The sequence below is a fragment of the Chelonia mydas genome, chromosome 2 (assembly GCF_015237465.2).
Source record: "Chelonia mydas isolate rCheMyd1 chromosome 2, rCheMyd1.pri.v2, whole genome shotgun sequence".
Classification (NCBI taxonomy): Eukaryota; Metazoa; Chordata; order Testudines; family Cheloniidae; genus Chelonia; species Chelonia mydas.
In genome coordinates this window covers 35,423,527-35,442,135 of record NC_057850.1, presented here as the reverse complement: position 1 = coordinate 35,442,135, position 18,609 = coordinate 35,423,527, and the positions used below count along the sequence as shown (strand labels likewise).

Below are 18,609 nucleotides of genomic sequence, written 5' to 3'. Positions count from 1 at the left end.
CCACCTAAAGCTGCAAGAGCTTTCTATGTCTTCAGTAAAGGTACACTTGGCTGCCATTTCCACCTGCCATCCAGGCATAGCGGGCTGGTCAGTCTTTGCCAACCTGATAGTAGGCCATTTTCTTAAAGGTCTTGACAGACTATATCCTTACATATGACAGCCAATCCCCGCTTGGGACCTTAACCTGGTCTTTTCCAAGCTAATGGGTCCACCTTTTGAACCACTTGCAACATGTTCTCTGCTGTACCTCTCATATAAGGTGGCATTCCTGGTAGCCAGGAAGGTGTCTGAGCTCAAGATTCGAACATCTGAGCCTCCTTACACTGTGTTCTATAAGGACAAGGTTCAGCTTAGACCGCATCCAGCCTTTCTTCCTAAAGTTGTCTCCCAGTTTCATGTTAACCAGGATATCTTTCTTCCAGTTTTCTTCTCCAAGCCACATGCAAGCAGCAGGGAGCAAAAACTTAATTCATTGGATGTTGGCCGGGCGTTAGTTTTCTATATTGAGCGGACGAAACCATTTTGGAAGTCTATTCAGCTGTTTGTCACAGTAGCAGACAGAATGAAAGGTCTTACAGTCTCCTCCCAAAGAACTTCGTCATGGATCACGTCTGTATCCGGCATGCTACAATCTGGCGCAGATACCTGCCCCTCTGCTTACAGTGCACTCTACAAGAGCACAGGCATGGTCTGCAGAGTTCCTGGCCCAGGTTTCAACCCAGGAAATCTGCAGAGCTGCGACGTGGTCCTCAATCCACACTTTCACCTCGCATTTCGCCATCACTCAGCAGGCTAGAAATGACACAGCCTTTGCCAGACCGGTGCTACCATCAACAAACCTTTGAGCTCTGACCCCGCCTCCAAAATGTCAGTGTGGTAATCACCTAATTGGAATTGACATTAGCAACCACTCGAAGAACAAAAAACGGTTACCTACCTTTCGTAACTGTTGTTTTTCGAGATGTGTTGCTCATGTCCATTCCAATACCCACCCACCTACCCCTCTGTCAGAGTAAACTGGCAAGAAGGAACTGAGGTGGCAGTGGGTCAACAGTGCCCTATATTCCGTGCCATGAAGGTGTAACTCCAGGTGGCGCCTGGATTGACTCAATGGCTACTAATAAGGGAAAATCTTTCCGGCTGCCGTGCGTGTGGCATGTGCACATCTAATTGGAAAGGACATGAGCAACATCTCAAAGAACAACAGTTACAAGAGATAAGTAACTGTTTTTTGTCTCTGTTATAAATTTTCTGAGGACCTGGGATCTCCAAAGTACAGGGTAAAATAACCTCCCATTCCCATCTTGTTATCACTATCTGCAGTTTTGCCTCCCCAGATCTTCTTGTCCAGTGTTTGGGAATAAAAGGGAGTGTTTCAGCCTAAAATGAATTGTCTTTTCTCCTGGAGCTGCCTGCTTAGGGATGCCAGTCCACAAGTGAATGCACTGGCTTTCACAGGGGAGGAAAGAATTTGAATTTGTTTGTTACCCATCTGTACTCCCAGATTCCTGTGTTATTGTTGTGTCTTCCCTCAACTCACATGAAATTCGCTCTTGAAAAGTCTGGAGGAGGGAGGTAGATGTGAGCATCCATTTTGTCCCAATGGTGGTGAAACATGTCAAAAAGACGTCGGCAGCATTGTTCTCTGCTTCCTCAAATTGACATTCATTTCTTTTGCATTGTTCACTTTACACTCCATGGTCATCCCCTGCCTTGAACACAACAAATTCCAGATTCACACCACCAAAGGAGCAGGTCTGCAATCCAAAACCAGCAAAAGCAGTTAATAATCTAAAACACAAAGCAAAACAAACTTTTCCCCTTCCTATATAGGGGACGGATCACTAAACATTTAAGCTGAACTTACTAACTTTTACTGAGACCCATCTGGGCCTGAGTCCCTTTTTCCCCAGGAGGGGGCTCTTAAACTTTTAACTAGGCTTTTAGCACAACTTGGGGCTCAGCAAATTCATCAACCCTAATTTGCTTAGGGCTTGCTGGGGCTAGACACATACATTTTATTAATCTTCACTGTGAGCACATATTTCACTGGAGAGTAGACAGTTTTCAGTAACACAGGAGACAGCCCCACCAGATATTCCCGCTGCAAAGCCCATACTAGTGCCAAAATCTCCTTTTCACAGGGGGTGAATCCCCTCTTGACTTCACTTAATATTTTGGAGGCATAAGACAAAGGGCCAAGCCCTGCTCCATGACTCTGACTCAGCACAACTCTCACCCCCCTTTCTTAATTGCCAGCCACAGCACAAACCGCTGTTTCACCCTGTTCCCTCCTGTAACAAGTCATGCAGCAGGGCTGCTTTCTCTGAGAATCCCTCAATAAAATCTTGGAAGAAATTAACCATTTCCAAAAAAGGATCTAAGAGCTCTTATATCTGTAAGAGCTGGAAGTTTAAGAATCTGCTCCACTCTCTGTTGATCAGGGGAATGCCCCTCCTGCTCCAAATTCACTCTAAAGTAATTTACTTGTTGGGAGTACAACTGGGCTTTCTTTGAGCTTACTTTAAATACAATTTCCTGAATCTTTTGTAACACCCTATCCAATACTTCCAAATTCTCTTCCCTGGTCTGAGTGCAAACCAGGATATTATTCACATAAGAAATCACACTGTCTCTTTCAGGCATCTCATCTGACATCTTAACTACACAGGCAAGACAAATAAGAGGGGCATTGTTCCAGGCCATGGGGACCCTGGCAAAACACAACTGCTTCCCTTGAAAGGTAAAAGCAAATTTATAATAGCTGTCCCAATGTAAAGAGATAGTCAAAAGGAAAAAGAAAAAAAAAAAAGGCCAAATCCAAAACTGAAAGCTACTGGGCCCCTCCTATAATGGAGGCCAGTACTTCCTGATACTTAGCCACTATGGGGTCCATCAGCTGGGTCACCTGATTAAGATGGCAAAAATCCACTACCAGCCTCCAAGTCCTGCCATCACTTTTAAGGACCGGCTAAAAGTCAGCATTATTGGGGCTTGATTATTTCATTAAACCCCCTTGTCTTAAAAGCCCATCAATTATTTCTTTCAGCCTGGCTTCTGCCTCCTTTGGATACCTGCTCTGGACGTGGGGAATCGGGGCCTGTAATTAGGATTTCTGCCTCAATTTTATCACATTCTATTTTATTCTTGGCCCAGGCCTCCCAATATTTTTCTGCAATTGCCAGAACTTCTGGGAGGCTATGTTGGCCACTCCAGTTCTTCAGAAGCCTTAAGGGCTGCTAGCCAGTAGCTTGCTGAAATCTCCACTGGTTCCCAGGATGGGCCAGGAGGCATTTCCCATAGGACCCTGTTAGCAAAATCAACTAACACTCTTAATTCTCTCAAGACATCAATCCCAGGATCCGTTCTCCTCCCAAATCCATTAAGCCAAATTGCCCTTTTATTTCTCCTCCTCCCCACCCAATACAGGATGTCCCTGCAAAAGGGAACAACACTCTGTACCTCATTAATACCCAGTAAGGTTTTAACTCCAGTTGGAGATTCAAACAGGGTTTCATTCTGGGTACTCATCAAGGAATAAGTGGCACCTGTAACAATTCTGAATGCCCCCTCTGAATGCCCCTCAACATAAACTGTGAACCTCCCCCACCCATCAGTGTCCAAATCGGGAGATCTAGAGGGTGCCCAGCCTTCCTAAGGGCAGCAGCGGGAGGCACACTTGGGGTCTTCCCTTCGTGCTCAGCCAGTGTTAACAAAAGTTCCAGGGTGGACAATTCATCTATGTCTTCCTTTGGCTCGTACCTTAGGAGCTGTCTCCAAATTTCCACCTGCCAGAGATGAGGAGCTCTACCCCAACTTTTGTAGGGCCTTTCTCTTTCCTCTCTCCCCCTTTAGCCCTTGCCTTCCTTTAGAGTATTATCTGAGAGGGCTATTGCTTTAAACGGGGTTGCTTCATGTGCAACCACAAATCCTCTTGTGGCCATAAAACAAATGGTTTTTAGCCTGATCCTTCTTTTGTTAATTTACAGTTTTTCTCAAAATTGTTTTCAATAATTAGAATCATTAGCAAAGCAAACATTTCTGTTGCTTGGCAACCATATCTTCAGGGACAGTAAAATACTTTCAGTAAAGTAAAACCAGTTGTGGCTTTAACCCTTAACTTTCAAAACAAATATACACAAAAGAAAAAAACACCATGGTTGGTGGGGGGCTGGGGGAAGCAAGAGTCAGTGCGGGGAAGAGAGAAGAAGCAGCAAAAGAGGGGAAGAGTGTGTGTGGAAGAACGACTTGGGAAGAAAGGAAAATTTAAGACAAGAAAAACTACAGACAGAAACAACCAATCTAAAAGTGGGGCTCTATGGGCCAAAGCATCTGGGAACCCGTACCTCTGGCCACTATCCTAGGTCTGAGAGGAGAGTGGCAGTTGCTGTCACATCCGCCAGAGTGAGATCGAGAGTGCCAGCTATCCTTGCCAGCCATGCCAATGCTGTTCTCCGGTTTAATGGGCCAGCCAATCTCTCTGTGGCTTTAACCTGGTCAGGGGAGAAGGACTGAATCTCTACCCATTCTTCTCCTTCTTGGTTACCCCTTGGAGACCAATCTTCCTCACCATGGGAGCTATAGGTGTTGGCATCTTCAGGTCTTCCAGTGACCATACGAGGACTGAGAAGGGCCCAAGGGAAAAGGACCATCCCTCTCAATATAATAAGAAGGATACAAATCAGGGTCCTCCTCTGACCCATCCCTCCTTCCCAAACTACTATTCCCTCAAAGCGCAGCCATTATTACCTTCTGATCTCGCAACATGGCTCTAAGAGTACAACTTTGTCTCTTACATTACCAGTAATCTGCCGAGGTCTTATCCTGAGAATCCTTCAGTAACGCTCTAACAATTCCTTTACTCTCCATTGTCTGCTGTTTCAATCCACAGACTTCCTGTTCCATGTTCTCACTTACTCTCTCACTGTCATTATTACACACTTGCTTTTGCGTTGCCACTATCTCAGTCCATAGGGTGACTTAGTTAGCTTTCAAGCTGTATATCTCTTTCTCTTTCTCAATTTTATCTTTCTCTAATTCTTCCACTCTTGCCTTTAACTGATTTTTCTCTTTATCTACTACCATTGCTACCATCTGCTTACAGAGCAGCAGGAACGTTCTGGGACTGGTAAAGCTTCCAGAGAGCATTACCATGCTCCTGTACAAAATCAGTCAAGATGCTTCCCAAAATCATTTCCAGCTGTTCTTTCTTTCTAGATGTTCCCTTTCCTTTTGACATAATCCCTCGACCAGGCCACCAGCCTGGGGCCCTGAGTCCCAATAACGAAAAATTGACTCACGGCCCACACATGGGGAAATTCCAGGTTCATACCCTGTCCTACGTCCTCCATTCTTGCAGTGCATGGCAAACCGTTTGTACCAATTGTTACCTTCCTCTCCACCACTCCTGGCAACTGGCTTGCCAAATTTGTAACCCAGGTTTTCAGAACCCAAAGTAGTGGTAATTTGACTGTTTCTCTCCAGGCAGCATCAGAAATAAATCAGTGGGGGCACAGCTCACCTGTCTGATAAATAATTGGCACAAGCACAGTGTTTTCACCTGATTTTTTATAACTAACCTCAAACAAGGCACATAACCTATAGTGACTCCTTGTGGTCAATCGTAGTAACACCTAGTGAGTCACCAATTTTTCTAATTTCAGCAAAACTACTCATTATCTCTTATCATCAAAACATTTCTCATCATAACAACGTGTTGGGGCACTTAAAATCATGGTGGCTATTCACTCACTGTCTTTCATACTTATAATCTGTTAACTTACTGTCCCATCCTCCCATTCTGAAAGGAAAGCTGCAGACATGCAGCTGCGTGGCCTTGCTGTTCAGGGCCTAAGATTTTCCTAGCTATGTGATGTTTGGTTTTCAGCTGGCAGTGGCTGCACATACAAAACTGATGACTGCAGTACTGGTACACCACATATTATGATAGGCATGTGTAGGACCCCAAAGGTATGTTGTGGGGGAGGTGTTGATCATTGTAGGGGTGGAGATACGTCTTCGGGTTTTTTATCTTCTGTTTTGGAATTGTCTGGTGCTGTTTTGAGTTGGTGTGTCCTGGTCTGTGGGGAGCTTGCTTCTTCTGATGAGGTTGGTGAGGTTAGGATGTTGTTTGAAGGATAGAAGAGGGGATTTGGGAAAGATTTCATTCAGGATGGGTCCTCATCAATTCTGACACTGATTGTATCACCCATTACAACAACTTTTGACATATCCTGCTGCATACAACTTCCCATTGTCTGTGACTGCAGAGGTGTTAATTGCCCAAGTCATTTAAAGTATTTTCCAATAACATCTGTGAACCCTTATGCTTAACAATCTGTCCCATCTTCTATTTAACTTAAACATTCTAGTTTCCTTCTCCAGCCTGGAAGGAGAGCTGTGTGAAGCTCAAAATCTTGTCCGTTCCACCAACAGAAGTTAGTCCAGTAAAAGATATTACCTCACTCTCCTTGCATCTTTCATGTCCTCGGGCTAATACAGCTAAAACTACATTGTAAACAAACATGTTCTGTATAAAGATAGTTATGGATATTCTACAAATTGGGTGTAGGAATACATTTGTGAGGTAGAGATTTTATTCATTCTTTAAATGACTTAGGGATAGAATGAATGACTTAATATGTCTTTTCTGGGGCTTATTTCTATGATTCTATTAAACTAATAATGGTGTAATCATACTGCTTTTAAAAATTGTAAACTTCCTGGAAATGAAAAATAATATTGAGATTTTTTTCTGAGAAAGTATGTTCACTATGTTTTCCATTAACACTTCATCATAGCATCCTGTGACCTGGCAGCCATCCAAAGATGGAGACCGTCTAATTGGACGGATTTTGTTAAATAAACGACTAAAAGATGGAAGCGTGCCTAGAGACTCGGGAGCAGTGCTTGGACTGAAGGTTAGTAATGGACAATTTTGAAAATATGTATTACTTTGTTAGCTAAATGTTAAGTAATCACATTTAAAGTTAAGTAAACTAGGTTAATATGCAGGAAAAAACATTATTTTAAATGTTGCCATTACACTGAGAAATACAGTATAATGACATTTTTTCTTCAATTACCAAAATGATTACTTTTCAATGTAATTTTCAATTTTTCAATTTTCAATTACTTTTCAATGATTACTTAGATGTGCTTAATAAAATGTATACTAGAAAGGTGTTGGAACTTTGTTTATCTTAATGCTATGTTGTTTTGAATTGCATTTATGGACTTCTGTGTTTTAAATAAACTGAGTTGTGATTTAATTTGTATTTATGTATGCTATATGATAAGCAATATGTTTTCTGCTTTATTATGGTTTCATGTCTAGTACACATCTGTTAGCTTGTAACTTACATATCTATATCTCATGTTTTAACTCATTTCATGTATATCTTGTGGACTTTGAGATAATGGGTTGTAATTCTAACAGAATACTAGCACAAGAAGAAGAATGAATAAAATTTTGTAAAAAAGAATGCAAAGAAACCTGTAAATGTGGTTTGAACTTCTTTATTTATGGTAAATTGTCAACAAGTTTGATTAATCTAATATTCTTCATTTAACATAGTACTGGCTTCAGTTCAAGTGCACAGATTAGTCTGTAGTTTGGGATACTGTAAATAGGGATTATGTCAGCACAGTTCATTATGAGCAATATTAATCTGCTTTAGAATTTTTTGAAATTTTTATTTAATTGAAAAATGTTTACATTGTGAGAGGACAAGGTCAGTGAAAATACAAGCTTGAATCATTGGTTTGGTATGTATTGCACTGTCTAAGGATCAGAAAACTTAAGACAAGGGGATAATAATATCACTCTGTCAATAATTATTAAATACTTTGCATTCTGTTATACTGATGCACTATTTGTTTTAAACAGTTTTGCTGTCATGGATTTTAATTTTATCAGGTTGTTTCTTTAAGCTGTAAAACTAACCTTAAAACAGATTTGATATTATTATTTTATTGCTGCATAAAGAATGCTAAAAAATCTAAGGTATAGAATTAGAAGATTATACTATATAATACATTCTTTCCTGATTCTCAGAGATACATAGTAAAGTCAATGTGCCTCGTCTCCAGACAGAGAGAAATCCTTAATACAACAAGTATTTTTAATAAACTTAATGAACCAAATTAGATTTGGTTGAGTAATTAATTAATTAATTAATCCCTTTGAATAAACTCCTCTGCTTAGTAATATTATTTTGCAAATTACTTGTACCTTAAAGGTAGAGGTTTATATTACAGATAAATAATAGAAGTAGAAAATAGAGTTATAAGCACAAATTCTATTGTTATGCAATTAAAAGTTCACATCGCTTTAAAATCATAGAATCATAGAATATCAGGGTTGGACGGGACCTCAGGAGGTCATCTAGTCCAACGCCCTGCTCAAAGCAGGACCAATCCCCAACTAAATCATCCCAGCCAGGGCTTTGTCAAGCCTGACCTTAAAAACTTCTAAGGAAGGAGATTCCACCACTTCCCTAGGTAACGCATTCCAGTGTTTCACCACCCTCCTAGTGAAAAAGTTTTTCCTAATCTCCAACCTAAACCTCCCCCGCTGCAACTTGAGACCATTCCTCCTTGTTCTGTCATCTGCTACCACTGAGAACAGTCTAGATCCATCCTCTTTGGAACCCCCTTTCAGGTAGTTGAAAGCAGCTATCAAATCCCCCCTCATTCTTCTCTTCCGCAGACTAAACAATCCCAGTTCCCTCAGCCTCTCCTCATAAGTCATGTGCTCCAGTCCCCTAATCATTTTTATTGCTCTCCGCTGGACGTTTTCCAATTTTTCCACATCCTTCTTGTAGTGTGTGGCGCAAAACTGGACACAGTACTCCAGATGCGGCCTCACCAATGTTGAATAGAGGGGAACGATCACGTCCCTCGATCTGCTGGCAATGCCCCTACTTATACATCCCAAAATGCCATTGGCCTTCTTGGCAACAAGGGCACACTGTTGACTCATATCCAGCTTCTCGTTCACTGTAACCCCTAGGTCCTTTTCTGCAGAACTGCTGCCTAGCCATTCAGTCCCTAGTCTGTAGCGGTGCATGGGATTCTTCCGTCCTAAGTGCAAGACTCTGCACTTGTCCTTGTTGAACCTCATCAGATTTCTTTTGGCCCAATTCTCTAATTTGTCTAGGTCCCTCTGTATCCTATCCCTACCCTCCAGCATATCTACCTCTCCTCCCAGTTTAGTGTCATCTGCTAACTTGCTGATGGTGCAATCCACACCATCCTCCAGATCTTTTCTGAAGATATTGAACAAAACCGGCTCGAGGACCGACCCTTGGGGCACTCCACTTGATACCGGCTGCCAACTAGACATGGAGCCATTGATCACTACCCTTTGAGCCCAACAATCTAGCCAGCTTTCTATCCACCTTATCGTCCATTCATCCAGCCCATACTTCTTTAACTTGCTGGCAAGAATACTGTGGGAGACCGTGTCAAAAGCTTTGCTAAAGTCAAGGAACAACACGTCCACTGCTTTCCCCTCATCCACAGAGCCAGTTATCTCGTCATAGAAGGCAATTAGATTAGTCAGGCATGACTTGCCCTTGGTGAATCCATGCTTACTGTTCCTGATCACTTTCCTCTCCTCTAAGTGCTTCAGAATTGATTCCTTGAGGACCTGCTCCATGATTTTTCCAGGGACTGAGGTGAGGCTGACTGGCCTGTAGTTCCCAGGATCCTACTTCTTCCCTTTTTTAAAGATGGGCACTATATTAGCCTTTTTCCAGTTGTCCGGGGCTTCCCCCAATCGCCATGAGTTTTCAAAGATAATGGCCAATGGCTCTGCAGTCACATCCGCCAACCCCTTTAGCACTCTCGGATGCAGCGCATCCGGCCCCATAGACTTGTGCTCTTCCAGCTTTTCTAAATAGTTCCGAACCACTTCTTTCTCCACAGAGGGCTGGCCATCTCTTCCCCATTTTGTGATGCCCAGTGCAGTAGTCTGGGAGCTGACTTTGTTCGTGAAGACAGAGGCAAAAAAAGCATTGAGTACATTAGCTTTTTCTACATCCTCTGTCACTAGGTTGCCTCCCTCATTCAGTAAGGGGCCCACACTTTCCTTCACTTTCTTCTTGTTGCTAACATACCTGAAGAAACCCTTCTTGTTACTCTTAACATCTCTTGCTAGCTCTAACTCCAGGTGTGATTTGACCTTCCTGATTTCACTCCTGCATGCCCGAGCAATATTTTTATACTCTTCCCTGGTCATTTGTCCAATCTTCCACTTCTTGTAAGCTTTTTTTTGTGTTTAAGTTCAGCAAGGATTTCACTGTTAAGCCAAGCTGGTCGCCTGCCATATTTACTGTTCTTTCTACACATCGGGATGGTTTGTCCCTGTAACCTCAATAAGGATTCTTTAAAATACAGCCAGCTCTCCTGGACTCCTTTCCCCCTCATGTTATTCTCCCAGGGGCTCCTGCCCATCAGTTCCCTGAAGGAGTCAAAGTCTGCTTTTCTGAAGTCCAGGGTCCGTATTCTGCTGCTCTCCTTTCTTCCCTGTGTCAGGATCCTGAACTCGACCATCTCATGGTCACTGCCTCCCAGGTTCCCATCCACTTTTGCTTGAACAAACATTTTTCTTCATCAAGAAAATGCTCCACCTTAAAGCCAAAGAAAATCAAACAAAGAAAAAAAAAGTCAACATTACAGAATATTATATTTTTCATGAAATGAGGCACTAAAAGATTGGTGGGTGGTTTTTTGTAAAACTGTGAGAGGTTAAAACAGTCATTTATTGATTAAATATATTTTTACTGAGTATGGGGGAGAGAGAAGAAGCAGAAAAAGGGGGGAAGAAGGTATGTGTATGAAAAACGACTTTGGAAGAAGGGAAAGTTTCATAAAAATATTAAATATTTGGAGACATTTAATTTTAGTGATAGTCAACATTTATGATATTTCCCCTAGAAGAGAAATATAATGTAAAATAGACCTTACAAAAATGCTTCTTTTTGTAACTAAATGATTTCAAATGAATATTACATCTTCAGTTAATAGCAATGAATTTTGTGCCTTCCGGCTACAAATTAAGAAGTATAGTCTCTCTGAATATCTGCAACCAAAACCGTGTAATACCAATCTGAGCTGTATGCATGCAGTTAGAACAGCATACACTAGGATTTCCGTATATTTTTTATTGATGTAAACAGTCTAGCCACTGGTACATTAAATGTTGCGGGGGGAGGGGGGATAGCAGTTTCCAGTGCTGTGAGACTATAAGCTTATTCTGTTTACATGAACCATACAGTTTATAAACTTTAAAATTCTATATTTGCATTGCATTATCTTTAAACCACTTAAATATCCAGAGTAGATGTCAACTGAGCCAGTCAACCAATATTCTGAGGGGTTTGGTTTTTCTTACATGTATACCAGTATCTATCTCACCTAGGCTGCATTTTAAAAAAATAAATCAACTAATTATTTTGTTTATATTGCCATAAAGTCTGAATTGTTACAAATAATTCTATTTATGTGAAAACCCTTCTCTTCCAAACAGGTCGTAGGAGGAAAGATGACTGAAACTGGTAGGCTGTGTGCATTTATCACCAAAGTTAAAAAAGGAAGTTTAGCTGATACAGTGGGACATCTTAGACCAGGTATGTGTCTGCTTTAGAAATGAGCTCCTGTACAGGAGACAATAAGCAAGAGAATAAGTTCTTATAAGTTTAGTTTGAAGTAATCATGCATACTAAATGTGATGAGCAACAGTAGTGCAGCTGATAAATTTGAAAGTTCAAATCAAGCCCTACATTCAGTCACTAGATTATCCATGTTGCCACTTTTACAGGCTCTCTCAACTCTCACATTTTTCCAAAAAAGCAACTAACTTAAAAAAAAAACGCCACCACAACATGCCATATCTGGTGAATAACTGTGTTACTTTTACTAGGCAGTAGTTGTCTTAGTTGTAATATTAATATTTTGCTGGTATTTATCCAAACAAAGATGATGTATGGGAAGCTTTTAGTTCTCCAGACCTCTCCTATATTTAAGACACTAGACTTGTTCTACAGTACAGATTGCACAATTCAGAAAGCTTGTAGTAGAGTAGGGAGGTTGTCACTACCAGTGCAGTTCATAGGATTAGCTTTTTTTCCTAAGAAGATAATTATTACTGCAATTGCAGGCGATGAAGTGTTAGAATGGAATGGAAGGCTATTGCAAGGAGCCACCTTTGAGGAGGTATATAACATCATTTTAGAATCCAAGCCTGAACCACAAGTGGAGCTTGTCGTTTCAAGGCCAATTGGGTGAGTTGTTTTCTAAATTTTCTTACTGATTAAAATAAAGTGCTGTTACATTTCACTTTAGACCCAACACATATTGTGCAGATTTTATACAGATTATAAAATGGTACCCAACATTCTATAATCAAAACGCTTGAGTGTAGGGCCAGATTGTCCGTGTTAGGCATGGGTTCAAATGGGAGGTGGTCGAGAGAGCTCCAGGAGGTGTTTTGGAGCTTCTTAATGCACAGGTTGGACATACCTGCTACATCACCTCTTGAGAGGATCCAGAATATGCTCTCCTCAATGGATGGCAAATCCCTACCCAGGGCAGTACAGGCACTGCAATTATTGTTGGCTCCTGCTTAGGGGAAGCAACTTGTTCCTTGTCTCTGCTCCACACTTTTGTATCCACACATGGATCGGTCGAAGTATGACCCGTAATGAATCCGGACCCATTTCCTGATATGCTGCAATGTAGAGTTTTTGCCAGAATGTGTACAATGATAATATAATGCATAGGAAGTATTCTCTCATGTAGTGAAACCAGATTTCTTCTTGCTCAGCTGTGAATAGATGGTCTAATAAATGATTGGTTAGCATCTAGCACATGAGATACCTCAGTGAAGCATTAGTACAACTCAGTACATAATTAACTCTAATGTCTTATCTAAACTGTTCTCCCACCTCCTATTTAGTGTATTGCATTGCCCAATTGCTCTTACCTTTGAGACTTATTTCCTAATATCTAGCCTAAACATTTTCTTTCTTAGCTTCAGGCCATTTCTCTTTGCTTTGTCTTTAGAGACTGTGAATAACTCCTTTCCTTCATTTATACAATTCCTTAAAGGTATTTACAGATGGTGGTCATGTCCTCCTTTTCCTGCTCCCTCATTTTCTCCTTATATGTTTTCTTCTTCCATGCTTATATCATTTTCTTTGCCCTTTTTATCTTCTCTATTATGTTTATATTTTTCCTAGCCTGTGGGTCCCAGTAGTATATGAATTATTCCACATGGCTGTGAAGAGGGGCATTATTACCTCCCTAATTTATTTCCTCTCCCTAGGTGTATGACTTTGCATAATTTGTATTGAATCTAATGTTGTTTCATATAGCTCTGTGTATCTGATGATATCTCTTTGGTTTTGAATTTATAATTACAAAATTCCTCTACCTTCAAACTACAGATTAGTGATCTTTGAATGTCATGGTGATGAATAACCAAAATTCCAAAGAAAAAATGTAATATGGTTTGATATTTCAGTTGGGATATTTCCATGTGGGTTCAGTTTCATATAACAGTATTTGTATGGGTTTAATTTGAGGATATTTTGTGTTAAAGCTTAATTTAATAACGATCAAAGATTTTAATGTCTGTCTTGTCTGTAGGGTGGGAGAATGTCTCTTACATATATGTTAGATTGCAAAAGGCAAGGACTAGATCTTTCTGTTTGTTCCGTAAAAAACCTAGGACACTTTGGGAAGCTGTAAAAATGATCATTAATAATGATAAGGCACACACTAACATGCACACTTTTTCAGATGGGGAGGATTCACATTTTTTCAGATAGGAGTAAGTTTTATATCTCAGTTTCTTTCAGCTAGCATTATAGTTCATGGTGGCAGCCTACAGAAGCTAAAATACAATCCCCACCCCAAACTTAAGTCATTCATTTCATTCATTTCTTTTTGTGCTCTCCCATCATTGTGTGTCCTCTTTCCCCCGTGCTCCATCTCCTCTCTGCTGTTGTTCCTCCCTCCCCATGATGTCCCCTTATTGACCCTGACACCACATATGCTGTCACCAGAACAATTTTTCTGTAATTGCATTAGGAAGATGATGTAAGTTCTCACGATACCCTCATTCCCCATGATGACAGGTTTCAGAGTAGCAGCCGTATTAGTCTGTATCCGCAAAAAGAAAAGGAGTACTTGTGGCACCTTAGAGACTAACAAATTTATTTGCTCAAATAAATTTGTTAGTCTCTAAGGTGCCACAAGTATTCCTTTTCCTTTTTCTCATTCCCCATGTCAACAACAGTGTGCTGCATTGGCCGAAGAACTGAGCAGGGGCAGAGCTGAGGTGCCTGTTCTGCGTGCTAGACTCCTATTCACTTTCCCCTGGCAGGGTGTGTTGCTGCAGGCCTGTCAGAGGAAATGGGGTATTTCATCCCCAGTACTCCAGTGGCTAATCTGAGTGGGTTTATAGGTGAGGTCCTAATTCAGAATGATTGGTTTCCCTTTTCAGGTACTTACTTGGCCCTCACATGATTAATTCTCTGTCTCATCTACAGGTAGGCCAAGGAGACTGTTTTGGGATCTAGATCCAGATTAGATTTAGGTAGTGTTTGGAATTTGAGACTAAAACTGTATTATAGTTCAGTTTTGGTTGTACTTAAATCTGACAAACTTTTCTTACTAGATTCCAGCTAATGTGTTGGAAATATCATTCTGTCAGGTGGTATTGGAAGATTTCCAGTCATAGCCAGATTGTGACTGGACAACATGCGTCTTACTGGGTTGAATCCAAGCAGACACAAATCTATAAGGCCAGGTTCTGTTAATGGGAGTCAAATCATAATCAATGCAGAATTAGGAAGGATTCAGAGTTGAGGTTCCAGACCTGACCAAGTCTTTTAAAAGGCCATTAATTCAGTTAAAATCACCAATATCTCACATTGTACCTGCAGGACCTTTCTAACTACACTGACCCCAAGATCTATCTCTCAGTTTGTTTATTAAGATAGTCTGTGGGGCTTCTTTTGGCATTCTCATGGCAGTGCATTGTTCAGCCCTGTGATAAATTCAAGTTCAGACCTTGCCTTTTGCTAGAGCTGTCCAGACTGGCAGAGCCTGGGAATTAGCTTGTGTGAGAAAGTGAGCATCTTGTGGAACTCTTAACTGACCCACTCTGACATTGAAAGTGTATTGACATATTCCAGTGAGAGCTATATTCAGTTCTCCTTCACTGGACAATGGGTTGCCTAATATGGAGGCTTAAGATAATAGGTTAGGGTAGTAAAGGAGAGGGAAATGGTAGATTCAGGAAGATCTTCCACAAATGAAATGAATTAATAAGTTCTGCATGTGGCTTGTCCCTCTCACTCTCTCAAAATGAATACTAATGGATGAGCTGCTATTGAGTGATAATTGGCTATTGCTCAAGCACAGAAGCTTTTTTCAGTTTTTTAAAATGTTAATATATGTACCTGGTATTAACGCAGGAGAGAGCTCTAAACCAAGGGTTCTCAAACTGTGGGTTGGGACCTCTCAGGGGGTTGTGAGGTTATTACATGGGGGGGTCACGAGCTGTCAGTCTCCACCCCAAACCGCGCTTTGCCTCCAGCATTTATAACGATGTTATATGTTAAATGTATAAAAAAGTGTTTTTAATTTATAAGCTGGGGGGGTCGCACTCAAAGGCTTCCTTTGTGAAAGCGGTCAGCAGTACAAAAGTTTGAGAACTACTGTCTAAACTAAGGCCTAACATGATATGTTTTATTAAGTATCCTATCAAATGTGCATACAGTGAAACACACCTTAAATGGCAAATTAAGAGCTGAATAAAAAAGGAAAATTGATTGCCTACTAAAGATAGTGTTCTAATAAATATATAGCTGAATTACACTGAATTGTACTGGAGATACTCTAGGGTGGTCTCCTAGAATGGAGGTTGCTACTTAGGTCCCTAGAATCTGTGGCATCCTGGTACAGTAGAGTAGTAATTATACACCAGCTTCATTTAAATTAACAAAAGTCTGTTTAGCTCAATATGAAACTGAGAGAACAATCAGTACAGTACCGTGTTGATTTATATGAAATTCAATTTATTTTAAACTGGTCCTTCATTTTCAATTTGCAATATGCCACAAACTTTTGAATTCACAACACGTTTAACGGTATTGTAGAAGTTGTCAGATGAAGGTTTTGGAAAGTTGGTAAGGGAGAGCTGGAGCTTTTGGAATCTGAGGAGGCATAGGAGGCAGTTTGGGATAAGCACATTGGCTTCATGTTTCTACTGAAATTGTGAGCAACGCAGCAGTTAATAATGCTGATAATTTAAATTGGTCACTTTTGGTTTCTAGGGCTGCCAGGTGTCACATATCTTACATGTTACATCAGGCAGCCCTGTGATGCATTCTTGCAGCCTAGCTGGATTCTTATATAGCCAGCTGGGCTTCCGGAATATCCCCACAGTTGCTTTTTCCAGCTGTAGGGGGCTGCTGTTCTGCCTGCTCTGCATGCAGCAAACTATCCTTTTAGCTTCTCCACTCACTGTTCTCCCTGCTGGATCCAAATAGGAAAGGAGCGGCTGGTGGAGACAAATGTTTAAGGGCCCATTAGTGACCCCAGCTAACCTCTTCTCAACCTTCCTAATCCTCAACAGACTCCCAACATCTCAGATATCCCCCAACACTTGCTAACCACATTGCCCTCATTACCCCCTTCCAGACAACACTTACTTACTCCAACAACCTTCAGACCCACCCTTTCACCAACTCCAGAAATACCCAAATAACCACCCACCTAAATTGTGATACCTAGACACTCTCCAACAACACATACCTACCCCAGTCACAGCTGCCAACTTTTTTGCAGCTCTGTGTCCTAACCCCACCACTGGTGGGCAGGATGGGTGAGGAACATCAGTGATTCTCATCCATAAGGAATGTCACATATGTAGCTGCGCAGAATTTGGAAGCTATAGATTTTGGGAGGCTGAATGGAAGACTCATATTTTTCAGATTTCTTGTTTCAGCTATCTGCAGACTCAGGAAGACATTACTTCATCTGTTTACGCTGGTTCATATTTTCAAGGTTTTATTCACAACCCTGTGTGCTAAAAAAGACAGGTTAGATTTTGTACCACAAATCAGAGCCAAAGGGCAAGGAGCAGATTACGCTGTAAATTTTTTGGTTGTGGAATATGTGAAAGCCTGAATATGTTTTTATATAATAGCCTTAATAAGTACCTTACATGCATTTACTTACTAACATGATAGACTGCAACATTTCCTTAGACATGATTTATTGTGCCAGCTGCATCTCTTGTGATGAATTTGGATTATAGGATACTGCAGCACCACTGAGCTTAGAAAGATCCCTGCATCATTAAATAAGGGTATCTTTCTAATTATCTGTAATACTTCAAGAAGCATTTGGTAAGGCTGTACATTTTTTTTTTTTTTTACTAGATAGGGTGTTTGATAATCATACTATAGACTTGTTTTACTGTGTCAGATGCCAGATGTTTCCAGAAAGATTTTTTTTAATGCTGCACTTTCCCTTTTATATACACAAAACCAAGCATATTTAAACACAAATAATTAATTTTAGTGTTGTTTTTAGTCTGACTCACAGCTGAAGCTCTTTATTTGACCCTGTTTTGTCCAAATAGCCATATAGTTCTTTTGAAAGTATTTGTTCTTACCAACATATAATGCAAGTTATACACGCACATCTTGGGGAAAACAGACATCTGTGTTCCGTAGGCATAATGAGGTACTTAATCATTGGAACATCAGTGCTTCAAAATGACATAGTTGGTACATGGAGCTGCATCTGACGTGACGTTTTGCCTCATATAATAGTAGGTACATGCAACAGTATTAAGTAGTTATGTCTGCTGTGTTAGCCTGCACAATGAAGATCCTGGTTTGGGGATTCAAGTCAAATCCTTACCCTTACTTGGGCGTAAATTTATTTATGATCTGTATGTTTTTTGTCAACTGTGTTCACACCCAGACTGATTGCGAATAGTTATCACATATTAGAAGATAATATATTCAGGCTGTTCCTGTCTATTTGTCCTGTTGTCAAACAAAATTACGCACTTTTAAACTTTTACAGTAATATTTTATCAGTGCCATAACCATTGCTAGTAATGGACACACTGAGACAACCAGTGTTAAGGACCCAACTTGTTTAAGGTGGTTTATATCATAACAACAAACTCACAGTTCTAATTTGTGCTTAACTTTGGAATTATTGTATTTTTTCTTTCATTTTATTTACTCAGCCACTGTATCTGTGACTTTATGGATTCTCAGCTACATTAATTAAACAGTGATTACATAGACCTTTACTTTAAACTAGATAGATATGTATAAATGGGCGGAGGTAAATATTCCCTGTGGCTGACAATAGCCAGTAGATGTATGGTTTTCTCAAAGTACTGTGTGGTGATTTGAAATGTGTTATAGTTGACAGAAGTTTTAATACTATTGTTAGATAAAGGATCCAACTGTCTTGCTTTTCATACTTACAGGGATATTCCCAGAATACCTGACAGTACACATGCACAACTGGAATCCAGTAAGTTTCATATACTGAGTAGGAAAAACT

At 40.5% G+C, this 18,609-nt stretch overlaps 1 protein-coding gene across 37 annotated transcripts in view; it reads left to right on the top strand.

Moving 5' to 3' along the window:
* The window catches only part of RIMS2 (regulating synaptic membrane exocytosis 2), a 728,605-nt gene that overhangs the window by 403,959 nt on the left and 306,037 nt on the right, over positions 1-18,609 (top strand). For 36 of the 37 annotated variants that reach the window (XM_043539203.1, XM_043539200.1, XM_043539204.1 and 33 more), the window contains 4 exons: positions 6,801-6,920; positions 11,534-11,633; positions 12,164-12,287; positions 18,533-18,579. In XM_043539203.1, coding sequence (XP_043395138.1) covers positions 6,801-6,920; positions 11,534-11,633; positions 12,164-12,287; positions 18,533-18,579 — 391 coding nt within the window. Of the gene's footprint in view, positions 1-6,800; positions 6,921-11,533; positions 11,634-12,163; positions 12,288-18,532; positions 18,580-18,609 lie in introns of those variants that run through there. The other variant, XR_006288398.1, reaches the window with a different exon arrangement.